At 48.8% G+C, this 19,065-nt stretch overlaps 1 protein-coding gene across 7 annotated transcripts in view; it reads left to right on the forward strand.

The window, feature by feature from the left end:
* The window catches only part of sox5 (SRY-box transcription factor 5), a 382,969-nt gene that overhangs the window by 361,783 nt on the left and 2,121 nt on the right, over positions 1-19,065 (forward strand). For all 7 annotated transcript variants that reach the window (XM_033039457.1, XM_033039455.1, XM_033039456.1 and 4 more), the window contains 3 exons: positions 1,806-1,920; positions 3,120-3,293; positions 16,714-16,930. In XM_033039457.1, coding sequence (XP_032895348.1) covers positions 1,806-1,920; positions 3,120-3,293; positions 16,714-16,930 — 506 coding nt within the window. The remainder of the gene's footprint in view (positions 1-1,805; positions 1,921-3,119; positions 3,294-16,713; positions 16,931-19,065) is intronic.

Below are 19,065 nucleotides of genomic sequence, written 5' to 3' on the forward strand. Positions count from 1 at the left end.
CAGTTCTGTCATCTAGCAAGACTGTGCCAAGATGTCTTGGCCAAGATCCACCAGAATCCCGGCCTAACATTTGAAGTCACAATGCTGAATGTACCAAGGTGAATGCTAAATGCTATCAAAGAGCTCTTTGAGCATTCAAATTCACCACATGCTTGTTATTCCTGAGGATATACTGTGATGTTTGTATTGATATGTTTTGTTAAGAAATAAGACACCCACATTTTTTTAAAAGCATTCAGTTGGTCTGCTTGCAAGACTGCATCAAAGGAATTGTAGAAGCAAATGGAACATAGGAGCAAAGTAAGAGATGAAAGTAGAGTATAGAAGTGTCGGAGTCATGTTCAAGTCATCATAGGAGTAGAATGAGGCCATTCAGTCCATTGAGTCTATTACGCCATTCAATCATGGCTGATCTATCTTTCCCTCTCAACCCCAATCTCCTGCCTTCTCCCCATAACCCTTGACACCCCCACTAGATATGAAAAGACTCTAGATCATCACAGTGGCGCAGCAGTAGAGTAGCTGCCTTACAGCGCCTGTGACCCAGGTTCGATCCCGACTACGGTTTGCTGTCTGCACGGAGTTTGTGCGTTCTCCCCGTGACCGCGTGGGTTTTTTTCAGGGTGCTCCAGTTTCCTCCCACACTCCAAAGACGTGCAGGTGCGTAGGTTAAGTGGCACAGCAACATTGTAAAATTGGTCTTAGTGATAGTGCTAGTGTACGGAATGACCACTGGTCTGCGTGGGCTCAATGGGTCAATGGGCCTGTTTCCACGCTGTATCTCTGAAGACTAACGTCTAAAGATTACCATCAAGATGTCCATAGGCTACAGATACAGGATAAAGAGTATATTGTTTAGTGGAAGATAAAGTCCGATTAAAGATAGTTCGAGGGTCTCTAATGAGGTAGATGGGATCACTCTCTAGTTGGTGAGAGGATGGTTCAGTTGCCTGATAAGAGCTGGGAGGAGACTGTCCCCGAATCTGGATTGTCGGGAGTGGATGAGAAAGTGGGATCAAGAATCAAGGTCGTCTAATGAGATTAATTCTTCAATAGACTCAAAACGCTGGCGTAACTCAGCGGGACAGGCAGCATCTCTGGAGAGAAGGAATGGGTGACGTTTCGGGTCGACACCCTTCTTCAGACTATAGATATTCTTGCAACTTCTTAGATTCAGGGACGTCAAGAGATTTTAATTGTCATTTGTACCCAAACAGAACGATGAAACCCATAACTATAGCAGCAATAACAGGTCCGAAAACACAGTCCTCAATACATAAGATACACAAATAAAAAAAGTTAAATACAGTTTTTTTTAAACTCCGATGTTAGTCTATAACATAGAACTGGTGTGAAGATAGACACAAACTACTGGAGTAACTCAAAAAGGGTCAGGCAGCATCCCCGGAGAAAAGGAGTATGTGATGTTTCAGGTTGAGACCTTTGACACCTATATCTTCGTCACCTATTTGTCATCTTTCCTTTTTCTCCAGAGATGCTGCCTGACCCGCTGAGTTACTCCACCATTTTGTGTCCAACTTGGAGTAAACCAGCATCTGCAGTACTTTCCTACACATAGAACTGGTGTCGGCACGGTGGGCCGAAGGGTCTGTTTCCGTCCATGCTGTTTCTCTAAACATCCTTCCTGCTTTCAGTCAAGTTGTCAGTTACTGAAAAACTGGAAGGAGAAGGAAATTCATGCTCAATGGAAGAACTTTGGTTCTCAATAATCTAACCGAGAGCTCTCGGTTCTTAGATTCAGAGATGGCATCTTTTAGTTATGAGTGCTTGCTTCTAATTTACAGGTGCATGATAAAACATCACTGGAAAATCTCGCCCAACATCTGTCTGAGAAGAGACCAGAAGATGGGAAGTTTGGACATGCGATGGTGGACTTTAACCTAGCTGCAGAATCAGATGGTTAGTGTTCATATTTAAATGCATGCGCTTGTGGTTTTGTTCAAATTGAGGGTTTTAATCTGCCTTGAAAGATGCAGATTATCTGTGGCAGTGTTTCCGTCATGAATTTTCAAATAGAAAATATTTTTTTGTGAGGAATTTACCATGAGAGCGGCACAGTGGCGCAGCGGTAGGGTTGCTGCCTTACAGCGCCAGAGACCCGGGTTCGATCCTGACTACGGGTGCTGTCTGTACGGAGTTTGTACGTTCTCCCCGTGACCTGCGTGGGTTTTCTCCGAGATCTTCGGTTTCCTCCCACACTCCAAAGACGTACAGGTTTGTAGGTTAACTGTCTTGGTTTAATTGCAAATTGTTCCTAGTGCGTGTAGGATAGTGTTAGTGTGCTTAGACTCGGGATAGACTCGGCTTGTACTCGCTAGAATTTAGAAGATTGAGGGGGGATCTTATAGAAACTTACAAAATTCTTAAGGGGTTGGACAGGCTAGATGCAGGAAGATTGTTCCCGATGTTGGGGAAGTCCAGAACAAGGGGTCACAGTTTAAGGATAAAGGGGAAATCTTTTAGGTCTGAGATGAGGAAAAAAAAATTTACACAGAGAGTGGTGAATCTCTGGAATTCTCTGCCACAGAATGTAGTTGAGGCCAGTTCATTGGCTATATTTAAGAGGGAGCTAGATGTGGCCCTTTTGGCTAAAGGGATCAGGGGGTATGGAGAGAAGGCAGGTACAGGATACTGAGTTGGATGATCAGCCATGATCATATTGAATGGTGGTGCAGGCTCGAAGGGCCGAATGGCCTACTCCTGCACCTATTTTCTATGTTTCTATGTGCTGGGATCGCGGATCGGCGCAGACTCAATGGGGCGAAGGGCCTGTTTCCGTGCTGTGTCTCTAAACTGTAAACTCTAAACAAGATTCCAGCATCTGCTAGTCACAAAATGCTGGAGTAACTCAGCATCTCTGGAGAAAAGGAACAGGTTATGTTTCGGGTCGAGACCCTACTTCAGGGTGTCTCAGTCTCGACCCGAAACGTCACCTATTCCGTTTCTCCAGAGATGCTGCCCGACCCGCTGAGTTATTCCAGCCTTTTGTGTCTTATCTTCGATTGTGAACCAGCGTCTGCAGTTCCTTCCTGCGCATTGCAGCATCTGCGGTTGCTCGTGTCGCCATGTTGGGCTTCACCATTCCTTGTCACCGGCAGGAAGCGCGGGAGTTTCGGAGCCCAGGATTTACCGGGAAGCGAGGGGCAGGAGCAGCAACGAGCCTCACATAAAGCGGCCGATGAACGCCTTCATGGTCTGGGCCAAGGACGAGAGGCGGAAGATTCTGCAGGCGTTCCCCGACATGCACAACTCCAACATCAGCAAGATCCTAGGTAAGCAAAACATTCACAAGTTGTAGAAGCAGAATCGGGCCATTCGGCCCATCATGTCTACCCCTCCATTCAATCATGGTCGATCTAACTTTCCCTCTCAACCCCATTCTACTACCCCTGTTTGAGTTGCTAGTTCAGGACATGCTGCACCCATTAACGTGCTCTGTACCAAACATCTTCCCAGTTCTGACAAAGTGTCTCAGACCAGTAAATTAACTCCTCTTCCCATCCCACAGATGCGGCCTAATCTGCTGAGAGTTTCATAAAGGTCATAAATTATAGGAGCAGAATGAGGCCTTTCAGCCCATCAAGCCCACTCCGCCATTCAATCATGGCCCACCTATCTTTCCCTCTCAAACCCATTCTCCTCCCCATACTATTGAAGAATCTGCCCATCTTTGCCTTAAAAATATCCATTGACTTGAACGAGACAGCCGTCTGTGGCAATGAATCCCACAGATTCATCACCCTTTGACTCAAGAAATACCTCCTCACCTCCTTCCTAAAGGTACTGAGGTTATTCTGGGGCCGTTGCCTCTGGTCCGAGACTCTCCCACTAGTGGAAACATCCTCCCCACATCCACTCTATCCAGGCCTTTCACTATTCGGTAAGTTTCAAAGAGGGTGTCCCCCTTCATCTTTCTCAACTCCAGCGAGTACAGGCCTGGGGCTGTCAAACGCTCAACGCAATCATCCCTGGGATCATTCTCGTAAGCCTCCTCTGGACCCTCTCCAACGGCAGCGCATCCTTCCTCAGATACGGGGGCCCAGAACTGCTCACAGTGCTCCAAAATACGGTCTGACCAGCACCTTCTGAAGCCTCAGCGTTACATCCCCTCTGAGAATGGCTGCCATCTTGGGTTGATTATCTTATTTCCTCCGCTAAATAAAAAGCACCGTTATTTACATCCTCGCCAGGAAGCAGGACCACGGTAACATCGCAATGATCACGACCGCTTGCGCTTAATAGATTGTATTTAAATACAAAGCTTAGCAGCGCTGAGCCTGAGCTTGAGTTGTCAGGTAGCAGAGTGTGTAGATGTGATTAATTAATAAGTGAGTGGAAAAACAACACCGTTCCGAAGACAAAAGGCAGTCTGATAATATCCGTGCAATTCTTCCTGACAGCCTGACAGATAACAACCATGTAATTCTTTTTGTGAGCTCCTTATTCTATGACTTTGCCAAATTACAAATTTTCGGTAAGAAATAGCCTCCTTAATGTCAAAATAGTGAAAACTTGCCCAGCAGCCAGAGAGCGGCTGAATAATGTTTCTTTTAATTATTTCGCTTGGTGTTTCAAAGGCCTGTTTTAAATCGGAGTTGGTGGCTCGTTGCTGTGGAGGGTGAAGGGGGGAGGGGGGGGGGGGAGGGTACACTCTGGTGCCGGGGTGTGGAGTCGCTTGTTTGAACATCATTTTCACGCGCAGTTGAAAAGACACAGCAGCTGGGAAGCTGCTCAGAGCCCAGAGATCACAATGGGTTTACTGCCGTGAGTGGCAGAACTTCTCCGCACTCTCTCTGTGAAAGGTGCCTTCCCTGCCTCTATGTCTCTTTCTCTATCTCTGTCTCTGTCCCTCTCTCTCTGTCTCTCTGTCTCTGTCCCTCTCTCTCTGTCTCTCTGTCTCTCTGTCTCTCTCTCTGTCTCTCTGTCTCTGTCCCTCTCTCTCTGTCTCTCTGTCTCTCTGTCTCTGTCCCTCTCTCTCTGTCTCTCTGTCTCTCTGTCTCTGTCCCTCTCCCTCTGTCTCTCTGTCTCTCTGTCTTTCTGTCTCTCTGTCTCTCTGTCTCTCCCCCTCTCCCCCTTTCTCTATGTCATCTGTAGAAGTGTTTTTAAGAGACATTGGAGACAGGCCAGGTTTTCTCAGCCTCGTGAGGAAGCAGAATCATTGCTGACGGTCACTTCAATGCAGTTGGTCCACGACAGAGCGTTGGCAATATTAACGGCCAGGAAGTTGAAGCTCTCAACCATTTCCACTTTGGCACCATTGATGCTGACTGGGGGCATGTGCTCCACCACATGTGCTTCCTGAAGTCGATAACTAGCTCCTTCGTCTTGCTGACATTGAGGGAGAGGTTGGTGTAAAGGGCCTGTCCCACATGGCCGTCATTTGCGCCTCATATACGCGTTATATGTAAAATAGGTCGACGCGTCATTACGCGCGACGTCGCGTCATCATGCCGTCTGGTGCGCGTGATGTCATTAGAATACCCTTCGGAGCGCGGCGACGCATGGTTACGCACGGTGACGTAGCCATGCGTCACCACACGATACACGTGAGATGCCGGGACGCCAGCGTGCAACGCCAATGCGCCAGCGTGCGTACCCAATGCGCCAGCGTGCGTACCCAATGCGTCAGCGTGCGTACCCAATGCGCCAGCGTGCGTACCCAATGCGTCAGCGTGCGACGCCAATGCGCCAGCGTGCGTACCCAATGCGTCAGCGTGCGTACCCAATGCGCCAGCGTGCGTACCCAATGCGTCAGCGTGCGACGCCAATGCGCCAGCGTGCGTACCCAATGCGTCAGCGTGCGTACCCAATGCGCCAGCGTGCGTACCCAATGCGTCAGCGTGCGTACCCAATGCGTCAGCGTGCGTACCCAATGCGCCAGCGTGCGTACCCAATGCGCCAGCGTGCGTACCCAATGCGTCAGCGTGCGTACCCAATGCGCCAGCGTGCGTACCCAATGCGTCAGCGTGCGTACCCAATGCGTCAGCGTGCGTACCCAATGCGTCAGCGTGCGACGCCAATGCGCCAGCGTGCGTACCCAATGCGTCAGCGTGCGTACCCAATGCGCCAGCATGCGTACCCAATGCGTCAGCGTGCGTACCCAATGCGTCAGCGTGCGTACCCAATGCGTCAGCGTGCGTACCCAATGCATCAGCGTGCGACGCCAATGCGCTAGCGTGCGTACCCAATGCGTCAGCGTGCGTACGCGATACGTCACGCCAGTGGCGCATGAGGATTTTGTGCAGCACTAAATCCTGGAGCGCCGCGCGATACCGCACTCCTCCACGCCTCTCCATGCACCCGTCCCGCGCTACCCACACGCTACCCGTGCGTCACAACGCGACAACCATATTCTTGGAGGTCGCGTAAATGGCGCACAAATGACGGCCAAGTGGGACAGGCCCTTAAGGGTCCGAGGAAGCAATGGAGCATTTTCCAACAGTAACATTAGAGCACAATAAACTGGAGGCCATGTCACTAGAAGAACAATGAGAGACAAACTGACTCATTGTGGAGAGCAGGGGTTGACATTTCACTGCACTCCCGGGGTTTCCGCTGACATTTTAACAAGCTTCTAAGGATTTCTAAGTACACAAACAAAATCTCAGCTTCACACATAATTCTGCGATGGTTCTAGGCCAGATAAACACTTTTGATGTTCCACCATGCCTTTGAGCAGACAAAGATTACAGATCATTCAGAGACCGCACAAGAGTTAAAAAATTCAATGCTGAATTAATAATATTTCCATGTGGATTGACAATGCATTTGGAGACAGGCCACGCATTAGCTTGATGCATGCCCGCAAAATGGTCGTAAATGGGGATTACCATTTAGCGTCGAATGAATCTCATAAACCTCCACGTCTGCAGCCCTCTGGTAATTGCTTAAGGACCTGTCCCGCCTTCACGAGGTAATTCACAAATTCTCCCGAGTTATCCCCTTGATTCAAACTCGCAGAATGTTCGTAACAAGTCCGTAGGAGTCCGTGGATATATCGTAGCGGCTCGTTATGCCAGCCGTGGGTACTCGTGGCATCAGGTAAGTCCGGACGTTTATTCCAGCCCGGTAAAAAATGTCCACGAGTAAAAAAGTGGACGGGATGAAAGAAATTGCAACTTTTTACTCGTGAGGAGGGCGTCGAAATACTCGTGGGAATTCGTAGACGTACTCGTAGGAGTTCATGAACATAGTTGTGGAAGGTCGTAGACTACCACGATTTTTTTTAGGTCCTATAAACTCGGCAGAGGTTTTGAATTAAATGGTGAAAGTGGGACGGGCCCTTTACTTGCTTACTGCCTATTGTGCCTCCTGGCATGAAGGGCAGCAACGAAGGTCCTCCACCCAGTTGTGTTGATTCCTTCAGTTGCTCTTTCCATAACATATTTGTTTCACGAGACAGGGTTGTTAGCCCTGTGCTCAAACTCCAACCTGGAGGACCAGTAGATCGCTCTTCGTCTCCCCTCTACCCTTCGACCTGTCCAGCATGGGAGACCCTAACAGGAGACGAATCTCCTGCTGGCATAGCTGAAAGTCACTGAAAGTTGGTGTGCAGGTACAGCAGGCAGTGAAGAGAGCTAATGGAATATTGGCCTTCTTAACAAGAGGATTTCAGTATAGGAGTAGAAAGATTCTTCTGCAGTTGTATTGGGCTCTGGTGAGACCACATCTGGAGTATTGTGTACAGTTTTGGTCTCCTAATTTGAGGAAGGACAACCTTGTATTTGAGGCAGTGCAGCGTAGGTTCACGAGATTGATCCCTGGGATGGCGGGACTGTCAAATGAGGAAAGATTGAAAAGACTAGGCTTGTCTTCACTGACGTTAAGAAGGATGAGGGAGGATCTTATAGAAACATATAAAATTATAAAAGGACTGGACAAGCTAGATGCAGGAAAAATGTTCCCAATGTTGGGCGAGTTCAGAACCAGGGGCCACAGTCTTAGAATAAAAGGGAAGCCATTGAAGACTGAGGTGAGAAAAAACGTTTTCACCCAGAGAGTTGTGAATTTGTGAAATTCCCTGCCACAGAGGGCAGTGGAGGCCAAATGACTGGATGGATTTAAGAGAGAGTTAGATAGAGCTCTAGGGGCTAGTGGAGTCAAGGGATATGGGGATAAGGCAGGCACTGGTTATTGATTGGGGACAATCAGCCATGATCACAATGAATGGTGGTGCTGGCTCGAAGGGCCGAATGGCCTCCTCCTGCACCTATTTCCTATGTTTCTATCTATGTTTCCCGCTCTAGGGGTCACTGAGACCGCGACTAGTTTGCAAGGTTGTAATTAGTCTAGTTTATTTATTGTCACATGCACAGAGATACAGTGAGATGCTTGTTCCGCATCCCAGGGAGAACAAGCAGGTAGAGCCACTGCCTCACAGCGCCGGAGACCCAGGATTCGATCCTGACCTCTGGTGCTGGCTGTGCTCATGGAGTTTGCACGTTCTCCTTGTGACCGTGTGGGTTTCCTCTGGGCGCTCCAGGTTTCCTCCCACTTCGGCATCATCTGGTGACCTCCAAGTCCCTGAAAATAACGACCTTAGTCTAAGGAGATGTGCAACTACTTATCTTCTTCTTGCGTATGGCGTGCACAGCCTAAAGTTGTGACATCCAGACCAGGACAGCATCAGTTACTGGGTGGATGCCTTCGATGCCCCCAGGGAAAAGCCTCAGTGAGCAGTCATTCACCATGTGTGGGATGGTCTGGTCTGGATGTCCACAGTCGCAAGCAGGGCTGTCTGTCATCCCCACTTACGCAGATGATGGGCTGTTCTTGCGTGGAGGGTGCGGATTCTGTTCAGGGTTAGCCATGGCTTGCGATGGAGATCAAAACCCGGTGGTTTCACTGTGGGGTCTATGATGACCTCTCCGTTGTTGGTGTCGGCATCTTACCAGGCTCTGCGTCACTCAGTCTTGGAGTCAAGCAACTACTTATATAAGGCACTTTAAGACTCAGTGTCCAGGGGGCACTGGATCGATGAAGTAGGGGTCGGCCTGGCCCAGTGCGATTCCGTTGGCTCCTTCTACCGCTGCACCTTGTGCTGTAATCTCTAGACCATCCCATCACCCAACATTGGGGAGCGGGCCTTCACACTGAGCTCTAGTATACTATCTCTGAATCACTTTATTTTCTGCTCAGATGCTCTTTGCGGGGGTACCTAGGTTAACTGCCTTCTGTAAATTGCCCCTAGTGTGCAGGATGTGAATCTGGGATAACATAGAACTAGTATAAAAGTGATACACAAAATGCTGGAGTAACTCAGCGGGACAGGCAGCATCTCCGTAGAGAAGGAATGGGTGACGTTTCGTGTCAAGACCCTTTTTCAGACCCTGGTCGAGACCCTTCATGGTCTGAAGAAGGCTCTTGGCCCGATATGTCACCCATTCCTTCTCTCCGGAGATGCTGCCTGTCTCGCTGAGTTACTCCAGCATTTTGAGTCTATCTTCGATTTAAACCTGCAACTGCAGTTCTTTCCTACACATTTAATATACAGGTGATTACTGATCGGCGCTGACTCGGTGGGCCGAAGGGCCTGTTTCCATGTTGTGTCTCCAAACAGCCTGAAGAAGGGTCTCTACCCGAAACGTTGACTATTTCCTTCGCTCCATAGATGTTGCCTCACCCGCTGAGTTTCTCACGCATTTTTGTCTGCCATGGAAACATAGAAAATAGGTGCAGGAGTAGGCTATTCGACCCTTCCAGCCAGCACTGCCATTCAATATGATCATGGCTGATCATCCAAAATCAGTACACCGTTCCGACTTTTTCCCCCATGTCCCTTGATTTTCCCCCATATCCCATAAACGAAACTAAGCTAAACTAAACTTTTTCTTTTGGAAAGAAAGTCCGTGTTGGATCATTGGTTTGGTTCCTGTGTTATTTTGTGGGTGTGTGATGGGGTCCAACAAAGAGCTGACTGTTGTAACTCTGGCAGTGGGGATGGTAGGGCGGAGGTTGCTCTGTATTTACAAGGTCTGGCCCTCATCAAACGAGATCGGCAGAGGCTCTGATCTCAATGAGGCCCGAGGGTGCTTCGTCCAAGCATCCTATGAAGTCTAAGCACGAACACTGAGTGCTGCTTACAATGCCTCCAGGGAATAGCTTTGTGCCGCCCGCCCTCCATTCCTTTGGTCACGTTCATAAGCTGCAGGAGCAGAATTAGGCCATTCAGCCCATCGTCTACTCCGCCATTCAATCATGGCCGACCTCTTTTAAGTCGAGACTTAAAACTCATCTTTACTCTCAACCCTTTCTTGACGTCCTCTGAGTGAGGGCTATATGTAGGTATTTATGTATGTACGTAATCTGTGAACCAATGTTGTGTAACGTTAGTACCTCCACCAATATAACGCACTTTGGTCAACGAGAGTTGTTTTTTAAATGTGCTATAGAAATAAAAGTGACTTGACTTGACTTGAGGGAGACTATCTCTCCCTCAACGCCATTCTCCTGCCTTCTCCCCATAAACTCTGACAATTCAAAATCTGTCCATCTCTGCCTTAAAAATACCCATTGACAGCCTCTGCAGCCTTCTGTAGCAATAAGTTCCACAGATTCATCTCCCTCTGACAAGAAATTCCTCCTCATCTCCTTTCTAAAGGGACGTCCGTTTATTCTATGGCCTCTGGTCCTAGACTCTCCCACTAGTGAGAAAATCCTCTCCACATCCACTCTATCCAGGCCTTTCACTATTCGGTAACTTTCAATGAGGTCACCCCTCATCCTTCTGAACTCCAGCGAGTAGAGGCCCGGTGCTGGCAAATGCTGCTCATACGTTAACCCAATCATTCCTGAGCTCATTCTCGTAAACCTCCTCTGGATCCTCTCCAATGCCAGCACATCCTTCCTCAGCTATGGAGCTAGTTGGACTCTGCCAGCTTTAATATTAATTTTTAGTTTTAGTTTCTGGGATACAGTATGAAAACAGGCCCTTCGGCCCACTGAGTCCACGCCGACTACACGAGTTCTATGTTATCCCACTTTCCCATCCACTCCCTACACACCAGGGGCATGTGTACAAGTTGGTACATGTCCTTGGAGGCATGCCAAATTTCTTTGGTCTCATGCAGAAACAAAAAACTGCAGATGCCGGTTAAAACACAAAAGGACACAGGAGTAATGCGGCTGTCCCACTGTACGAGTTAATTCAAGAGTTCTCCCAAGTTTCCTCTGATTCAAACTCGGAGAATTACGGTAATAGCCGCTCCTAGGTACTCAGGGCTGTCGTGGACATTTTTCAACATGTTGAAAAATCTTCATGAGTCTTCACGAGCTTACCGCGTTTCCCGAATACCTGCCGTTAGCGTTACGAGCCGCTAAGAGACGTCCCGAGCTCCGACGTACCCGCTACGTTCATTCTACGTGCTTACCACGAGTTTGATTTTTTTTTAAACTCGGGAGAGCTCTTGGAATGAACTCGTACAGTGGGACAGGCCCATAGCTCAGCAGGTCAACTAGCATCTCTGGAGAACATGGAAAGTTGAGGTTTCTGGTCGAGACTCTTCTGCAAACCGACTGAAGAAGCGTCTCAACACAAAACTGAGGAGTTACTCCAGCACTTTATGTTCTTTGGTCTCTTGCCGCTTACTGCACTCCCAGTGAAGAACGTGTTGCTTACAGAGTGGGGAGAAAGCAATCCACGAGATCTTGCACAGATAATTTAATTTAGTTTAGTTTATTATTGTCACATGTACTGAGGTACAGTGAAAAGCTTTTTGCTGCATGCTGCCTAGTCAGTAAACAGACTGTACATGATTACAATTGAGCCATCCCCAGTGTACAGGTACAAGATGAAGGGAATAACGTTTAATGCAGGATAAAGTCCAGTGAAGTCCGATTAAAGATAGTCTGAGGGTCTCCAATGAGGTAGATGGTAGGTCAGGATGGTGATAGGATGATTCACTTGCCTGATAACAGCTGGGAAGAAACTGTCCCTGAATCTGGAGGTGTGCGTTTTCACACTTCTGTACCTCTTGCCTGATGGGAGAGGGGAGAAGAGGGAGTGGCCGGGGTGAGACTCACCCGTGAAGCGTGGATGGAGTCAATGGAAGGGAGGTTGGCTTGCGTGATGGTCTGTACCATGTCCACAACTCTCTGCAATTTCTAGACTGGTCCTAATTGCCTGCATTTGGCCATGTCCCCCTAAACTTCCAATCCATATCACTCTCCAAATGTCTTTTGAAAGTCAGAATTCCATCCGCTTCCACCACTTCTCCTGGCAGCTCATTCCAGATATGGACCACCATCTGAGTGAAAAAGCTGCCTCTGACACCTCGCAAACCTCTCTCCTCTCACCTGAAGCCGGTGCCCTCCAAATCCCTCGAAGCCTATTACACCTTGTCTCAAGGCAATGTCCTCTGCTTTCCACACATTTCTACCATGGGGGAAACGTTTCTTACTCTCTAACTAATCCATGCCTCTCATATTTTTATAAACCTCTTCGGTTTCCCCTCTGCATCCTCTGCTCCAAGAGATCAAAACTTTCTTAATTGCACTTCACGGAGTTATAGAGCTCCATGCCGACCAAGTTGGCATTCTAGGCTACTCTCACTTGCCTGCATTTGGCCCATATCCCTCTAAACCCGATCCACATTCAGTTATTTTTGATAGTCACAATAGTATCTGTTTCTGCAGCTTCCTCCGGCAGCTCATCCAGATACGAACTACCCTCTAAATGAAGCTGCTGCCTAAGATCTCCCTCCGAAATCGTAGTTTTGTTTTGTTTAGAGATACAGCGTTTCAAGAGGCAGTTAGATTTAGCTCTTAGGGTTCAGGGAATCAAGGGATATGGGGGAAAAAGCCGAAACGAGGTACTGATTTTGGATGATCAGCCATGATCATATTGAATGGCGGTGCTGGCCTGAAGGGCCGAATGGCCTACTCCTGCATCTATTTTCTCTGTTACTATATTGCCATGAACCCACCAAGTCCATGACGACCAGCGATCACCCATACTCTAGATCTATGTATTCCCAGTTACACGCCCTACAAATTTAGTAGCAATTTACAGAAGCCAATTAATTAATAACCCGCACATCTTTGGAATGTGGGAGGAAACAGGAGCACTTGATAGAAACCCACGTGGTCACAGGGAGAACATGCAAACTCCGTACAGGCAGCACCCGTAGTCAGGAATGAACCCGGGTCTCTGGCGCTGTTGGGCATCAATTCTACCGCTGCGCCACCGTGCCGTCCTTCTCTCTATAAGCCTCTAGTTTTCTCCTCGAACATTAGACACAAAAGCACTGGAGTAATTCAATGGGTCAGGCAGCATTTCTGGAGAATAAGGATGGGTGAGGTTTTAGGTCGGGGCCCTTCTTCAGACTGAAAATAGGGGGCGGGGGCGGAAGAGCTGGAGGTGAGGAAAGATCAGGACAAATCAGGGCCTCAGGCAGGGTGGTGCCCTGGTTGTTGGCTGGGGAAGGTGTGATATTGAGATGGATATCTTTGCGGTGAACTGTGGAACTGGTTAAATGACTAGGGTGGAGGAAGGGGGGGACAAGGGGGAGGGGGGAGGAGAGTGGAAGAGAAGTTACGTAGAATTAAATAAATCAAGTTTCGTACAACTGGTTTTAAGCCCCCGAGCAAAATCCTTTACCCTGGGAGAAAGATAGCGAGCGTTCACTTTATCCGCGGCCCCCCTGATCAAGAGATGCGTGAACAGGGCGGCACGGTGGCGCAGCGGTAGAGTTGCTGCATTACAGCGCCAGAGAACCAGGTTTGTCCCGACTATGGGTGCTGTCTGCACAGAGATTGGACGTTCTCCCCGTGACCTGCGAGGGTTTTCTCCAGGTTCACTGGTTTCCTCCCACATTCTAAAGACGTACAGGTTTGTAGGTTAACTGAGGTCATAAGGTCATAAGTGATAGGAGTCGAATTAAGCCATTCGGCCCATCAAGACTACTCCGCCATTCAAGCATGGCTGATCTATCTCTCCCTCCTAACCCCATTCTCCTGCCTTCTCCCCATAATCTCAGACACCCGTACTAATCAAGAATCTATCTACAGTATCTCTGATATTGGCTTGGTATACATGTAAATTGTCCTCAGTGTGTGTAGGATAGTGTTAGTGCGCGGGGTTCGCTGGTCAGTGCAGACTCGGTGGGCTAAAGGACCTGTTTCTGAGCTGTGTCGCTAAACCGAACGAAACACTGAGGTGCAGCGAAGTGCTCCGAGACCTCTCCCTGTCTTAGATTTTGTGGCAGCAGTGTGCAGGGTCTGGGATGCTGCGCCTTCGAAGGGGCGGTGGGGTTGGCCTGTGCCAGCAGCTCGGTGCCATGCTTGCGTCACGCCATGAGGCTTGGCTGGCAGCCGTCAACAGAGCAGCCTGCCGCTCGGAATCTGTTGATTGCACCCAGTGCACCACCTGCTCCCACCTCCTCAGTACAACGGCATGGTGTCACCACTCACACTTCCTTCCAGCTCACCCTTGGCTGCCCTGGTGGCATGCTGGAGTCAGGATCGAGTGGCCAGCTAACCCTTCACAACTCCACGCCGACACATCTCTGTACCGCTCCCAACAGTAATTCCCACGCATGCCCACCGTATCATGAACTGAACCATATCGTAGAACATAGAAACTTGGAAAAATAGGTGCAGGAGTAGACTATTCGGCCCTTCGAGCCAGCACTGCCATTCAATATGATCATGGCTGATCATCCAAAATCAGTACCCCATTCCTGCTTTTTCCCCATATCCCTTGATTCCTTTGGCCTTAAGAGCTAAATCTAACTCTCATTTGAAAACATCCAGTGAATTGCCCTCCACTGCCTTCTGTGGCAGGGAATTCCACAGATTGACAACACTCTGGGTGAAAAAGTTTTTCCTCATCTCAGTCCTAAATGGTCCACCCCCCCCTTATTCTTAAACTGTGACAAACTGGTTCTAGACTGCCCCAACATCGGAAACATTTTTTCCTGCATCTAGCCTGCCCAATCCTTTAAGACAGGGGTCGGCAATCTTCTGTCAAGGGGCCAGGACATATGTCTGTGAGCGGATGGCGGGCCATAATTATCACGTGTACACATGGATCCTGCACCCAGCCCGCCCCGGATGGCAGGCATCAAATCACGTGTTCACATAGATCCCGCCCCTTCGAGGACGCCACCCAGAGTACTGAGCTCAACTATCCTACTCACTCGTCCCTGGCCTACTGACAACCCCGATCCCGACAGCAAAGCCCAGACACAGAAGGTGCGCGGCCGTGCCGGCGGCTTTGCGCGGGGTGCGGTACAACCAGCTCACCTTCCAGGTACCGGAGATGACGGAAGTCTGTGGGCCGGATGATTTCGGGGTACGGGCCGGATTCGGCCCGGGGGCCATAGGTCGCCGACCCCTGCTTTAAGAATTTTATATCTTTCCATCTCATGCCCTCTCATCCTTCTAAATGCCAGTAAATACAAGCCCAGTTGACCCATTCTTTTATCATATGTCATCATCCTACCACCAACGAGAGAACAATCCTGAGCTGCCATCTACATCATTGAAGACCCGCAAAATATATTTGATCGGACTTTATTGGACTTTATCTTGCACTAAATGTTATTCCCTTTATCCTGTTTCTGTACACTGTGGATGGCTCGAGTGTAATCATGTATTGTCTTTCCGCTGACTGGTTAGCACGCAACAAAAGCTTTTCACTGTATTTGGTACACCTGATGCTAAACTAAAGTGAAGTAAGCTAGTGCAGAAGCAAACTTTGTCGAGCATCCTTAGTCGTGCAAAGTCCATAATGGTTTGATGCTGGGTTAGGGTTGTGCTTCGGGTTGTGCAGGGTGGTTCAAGAATCTGCTGGATGATAGGAGGAAGCTGTTCTTGAACCTGGAGGTCACGGCTGGCAGGCTAATCCCTTCACCCTTGGAGAGAAGGGTTGTGGTCACTTCCTTTACCCCCACCCTGTCCCTTAGACGACAGGCCAATCCCACCACACCTGACCATGAGATGGGCCAATCCCAACACACCTGACCACGAGATGGGCCAATCCCACCACACCTGACCATGAGATGGGCCAATCCCAACACACCTGACCATGAGATGGGCCAATCCCAACACACCTGACCACGAGATGGGCCAATCCCACCACACCTGACCATGAGATGGGCCAATCCCTTCACACCAAATGATAGGAATGGGCCAATCCCACCACACCAGACCACGAGATGGGCCAATCCCAACACACCTGACCACGAGATGGGCCAATCCCAACACACCTGACCACGAGATGGGCCAATCCCACCACACCTGACCATGAGATGGGCCAATCCCTTCACACCTAATGATAGGAATGGGCCAATCCCACCACACCAGACCACGAGATGGGCCAATCCCAACACACCTGACCATGACATGGGCCAATCCCACCACACCTGACCATGTGGACAGGCCAATCCCTTCACACCTTTACAATCCTCTCAGTCACATGGGGGAGACTTGATAGAAGTATATAAAATGATAGGAGGCGTAGGTAGGGTAGACATTCAAATCTTTTTTCGCCCAGAGTGGAATTGCCCAACACTAGAGGGCATAGCTAGAAGGTGAGAGGGGGAAAGTTTAATGGAGATGTGCGGAGCATGTTTTTTCGACAGAGAGTGGTGGGTGCCTGGTAGCAAAAAGTGGCAAAGGTGAGAGGTGCCCAACGCCCACGGCTCTGTCTTTGCAGTGACCCACCAGTTCCAATGTCTTGCTCCTCTGCAGGCTCTCGTTGGAAGGGCATGACGAACCTGGAGAAGCAGCCGTACTACGAGGAGCAGGCCCGACTCAGCAAGCAGCACCTGGAGAGATACCCCGACTACAAGTACAAACCGCGGCCAAAGCGCACCTGCGTGGTGGACGGCAAGAAGCTGCGAATCGGAGAATACAAAGCCCTGATGCGTAACCGGCGCCAGGAAATGCGACAGTTTTTCACTGTTGGGTAAGAAGGATCACTGCTCAATTCTTAGAACATTCTTCGGGCAGCACAGTGACGCAGCGACAGAGACCCGGCTACAATAGACAATAGACAATAGGTGCAGGAGTAGGCCATTCGGCCCTTCGAGCCAGCACCGCCATTCAATGTGATCATGGCTGATCATCCCCAATCAGTACCCCGTTCTCCCCATATCCCCTGACTCCGCTATCTTTAAGAGCCCTATCTAGCTCTCTCTTGAAAGTATCCAGAGAACCCGCCTCCACCGCCCTCTGAGGCAGAGAATTCCACAGACTCACAACTCTTGTGAGAAAAAGTGTTTCCTCGTCTCCGTTCTAAATGGCTTACCCCTTATTCTTAAACTGTGGCCCCTGGTTCTGGACTCCCCCAACATCGGGAACATGTTTCCTGCCTCTAGCGTGTCCAAACCCTTAATAATCTTATATGTTTCAATAAGATCCCCTCCCACTCTTCTAAACGATACAGAGTGTACAAGCCCAGCCGCTCCATTCTCTCAGCATACGACAGCCCTGCCATCCTGGGAACTTACCTTGTGAACCGACGCTGCACTCCCTCACTCCTGACCGTGGGTGCTTGTCTGCACAGTTTGTACGTTCTCCCCGTGACCTGTGTGAGTTTTCTCTGAGATCTACGATTTCCACCCACGTTCCAAAGACGTACAGGTTTGTAGGTTAATTGGCTTGGTATGTGTGTAAATTGTCCTTAGTGTATGTAGGATGGTGTTAGTATGCGGGGATCGCTGATCAGTGCAGACTGTGGGCTGAAGGGCCTGTTCTGTATCTCCAAACTAAACGAAACATTGCAAAACAAGAACAGGCCCTTTGGTCCACAATGTATTTGCGAAAATATTTTTTTACCTTTGCAAATCAAGTTTTAAAATGTTTAGAGATGCCGGTACCCCATTGTAGCACACATTGCTGCAAGAAATACCCTGTCTATACCAGACATTCAATCTCGGACTTGAGAATACCTCCACTGCCAATTGGGTCAAGAATTCCAGAGATTCACCAACCTCTTGCCAATTTATGGATGAGAAGGGTTTCGAGGGATATGAGCCAAATGTGGGTAGGTGGGACTGGCATTGTAGTTGGCATGGACAAGTTGGGCTGAAGGCCCTTTGAGATTTTATTTAACTTTTAGAGATACAGCTGTGGGCTAGATGATAAGTTATGCAAACAGTGAAACTCAATAGAATGACAGTGAAACTAGTACGATGACTTGGGTGGGGGAGGGACAGAGAGAGAGGGTAGGCGAGAGTTACTTCAAGTTAGAGAAATCAATGTTCATATCGCTGGGTTGTAAGCTGCCCAAGCGGACTATGAAGTACTGTTCCTCCAATTTGCGTTTGGCCTCACTCTGACAATGGAGGAGGCCCAGGACAGAAAGGTCAGTGTGGGAATGGGAAGATAAGGTATTCTTGAGACGTAAACTGTACCAATGGGAATTTGGCCCGGAAATAAAGAATGGATGTACTAGCCGAGGCCAGGAAGAGGAAATTGGAGGTAATGGTGTCTCCAATCAGTCATTGCCTTTGTTCAAGTTGGTAGAAACCGTCCCTCTTGGAAATGGCTTTGTACCACAGAAGCTGATGGCAGCGACAGCTCTTGGAGTGACTCACTGCAAGGACACTGCTGGCTAATTGAACTAAAGTGCTGCCAATGTTCACAATTAACCGAGACCCATCTGCCTTTCATGCTGTTTACATGACGGTATCATACACTGACCTTACACATTTCGTTGCATAATACAGATATTTACATCAGCGTACATCCCAATTGCTGGTGTACAAAATACAGATGGAGGTGATATGTTGGCTTGCGTTATAAATAATTGAGTTTTTGTCAACATTTTCGGAGGGAAGGGATTGGAATGTTTGGGCCAATTCATTATTTTGCTGGTACTGACAGCAACAAATTCTCCAGTGGATTCCTTCCGAGTTGTGCAGAACCATATTGAAGTTCTCCAATTTTCTAATTCAATTATCAATCATAGCATATGGTTATGATCTGGAATCCATTACCCAGTAACAGATTCAGTCCTAAGTTTCGAAAGGAAATTGAAAATGCACTTGGAAAGGAGAAATTTCAAGGGACTCGGGGGAAAGAACCAAAAATGGGTCT

Source organism: Amblyraja radiata, chromosome 21 (genome assembly GCF_010909765.2).
Source record: "Amblyraja radiata isolate CabotCenter1 chromosome 21, sAmbRad1.1.pri, whole genome shotgun sequence".
NCBI lineage: Eukaryota > Metazoa > Chordata > Chondrichthyes > Rajiformes > Rajidae > Amblyraja > Amblyraja radiata.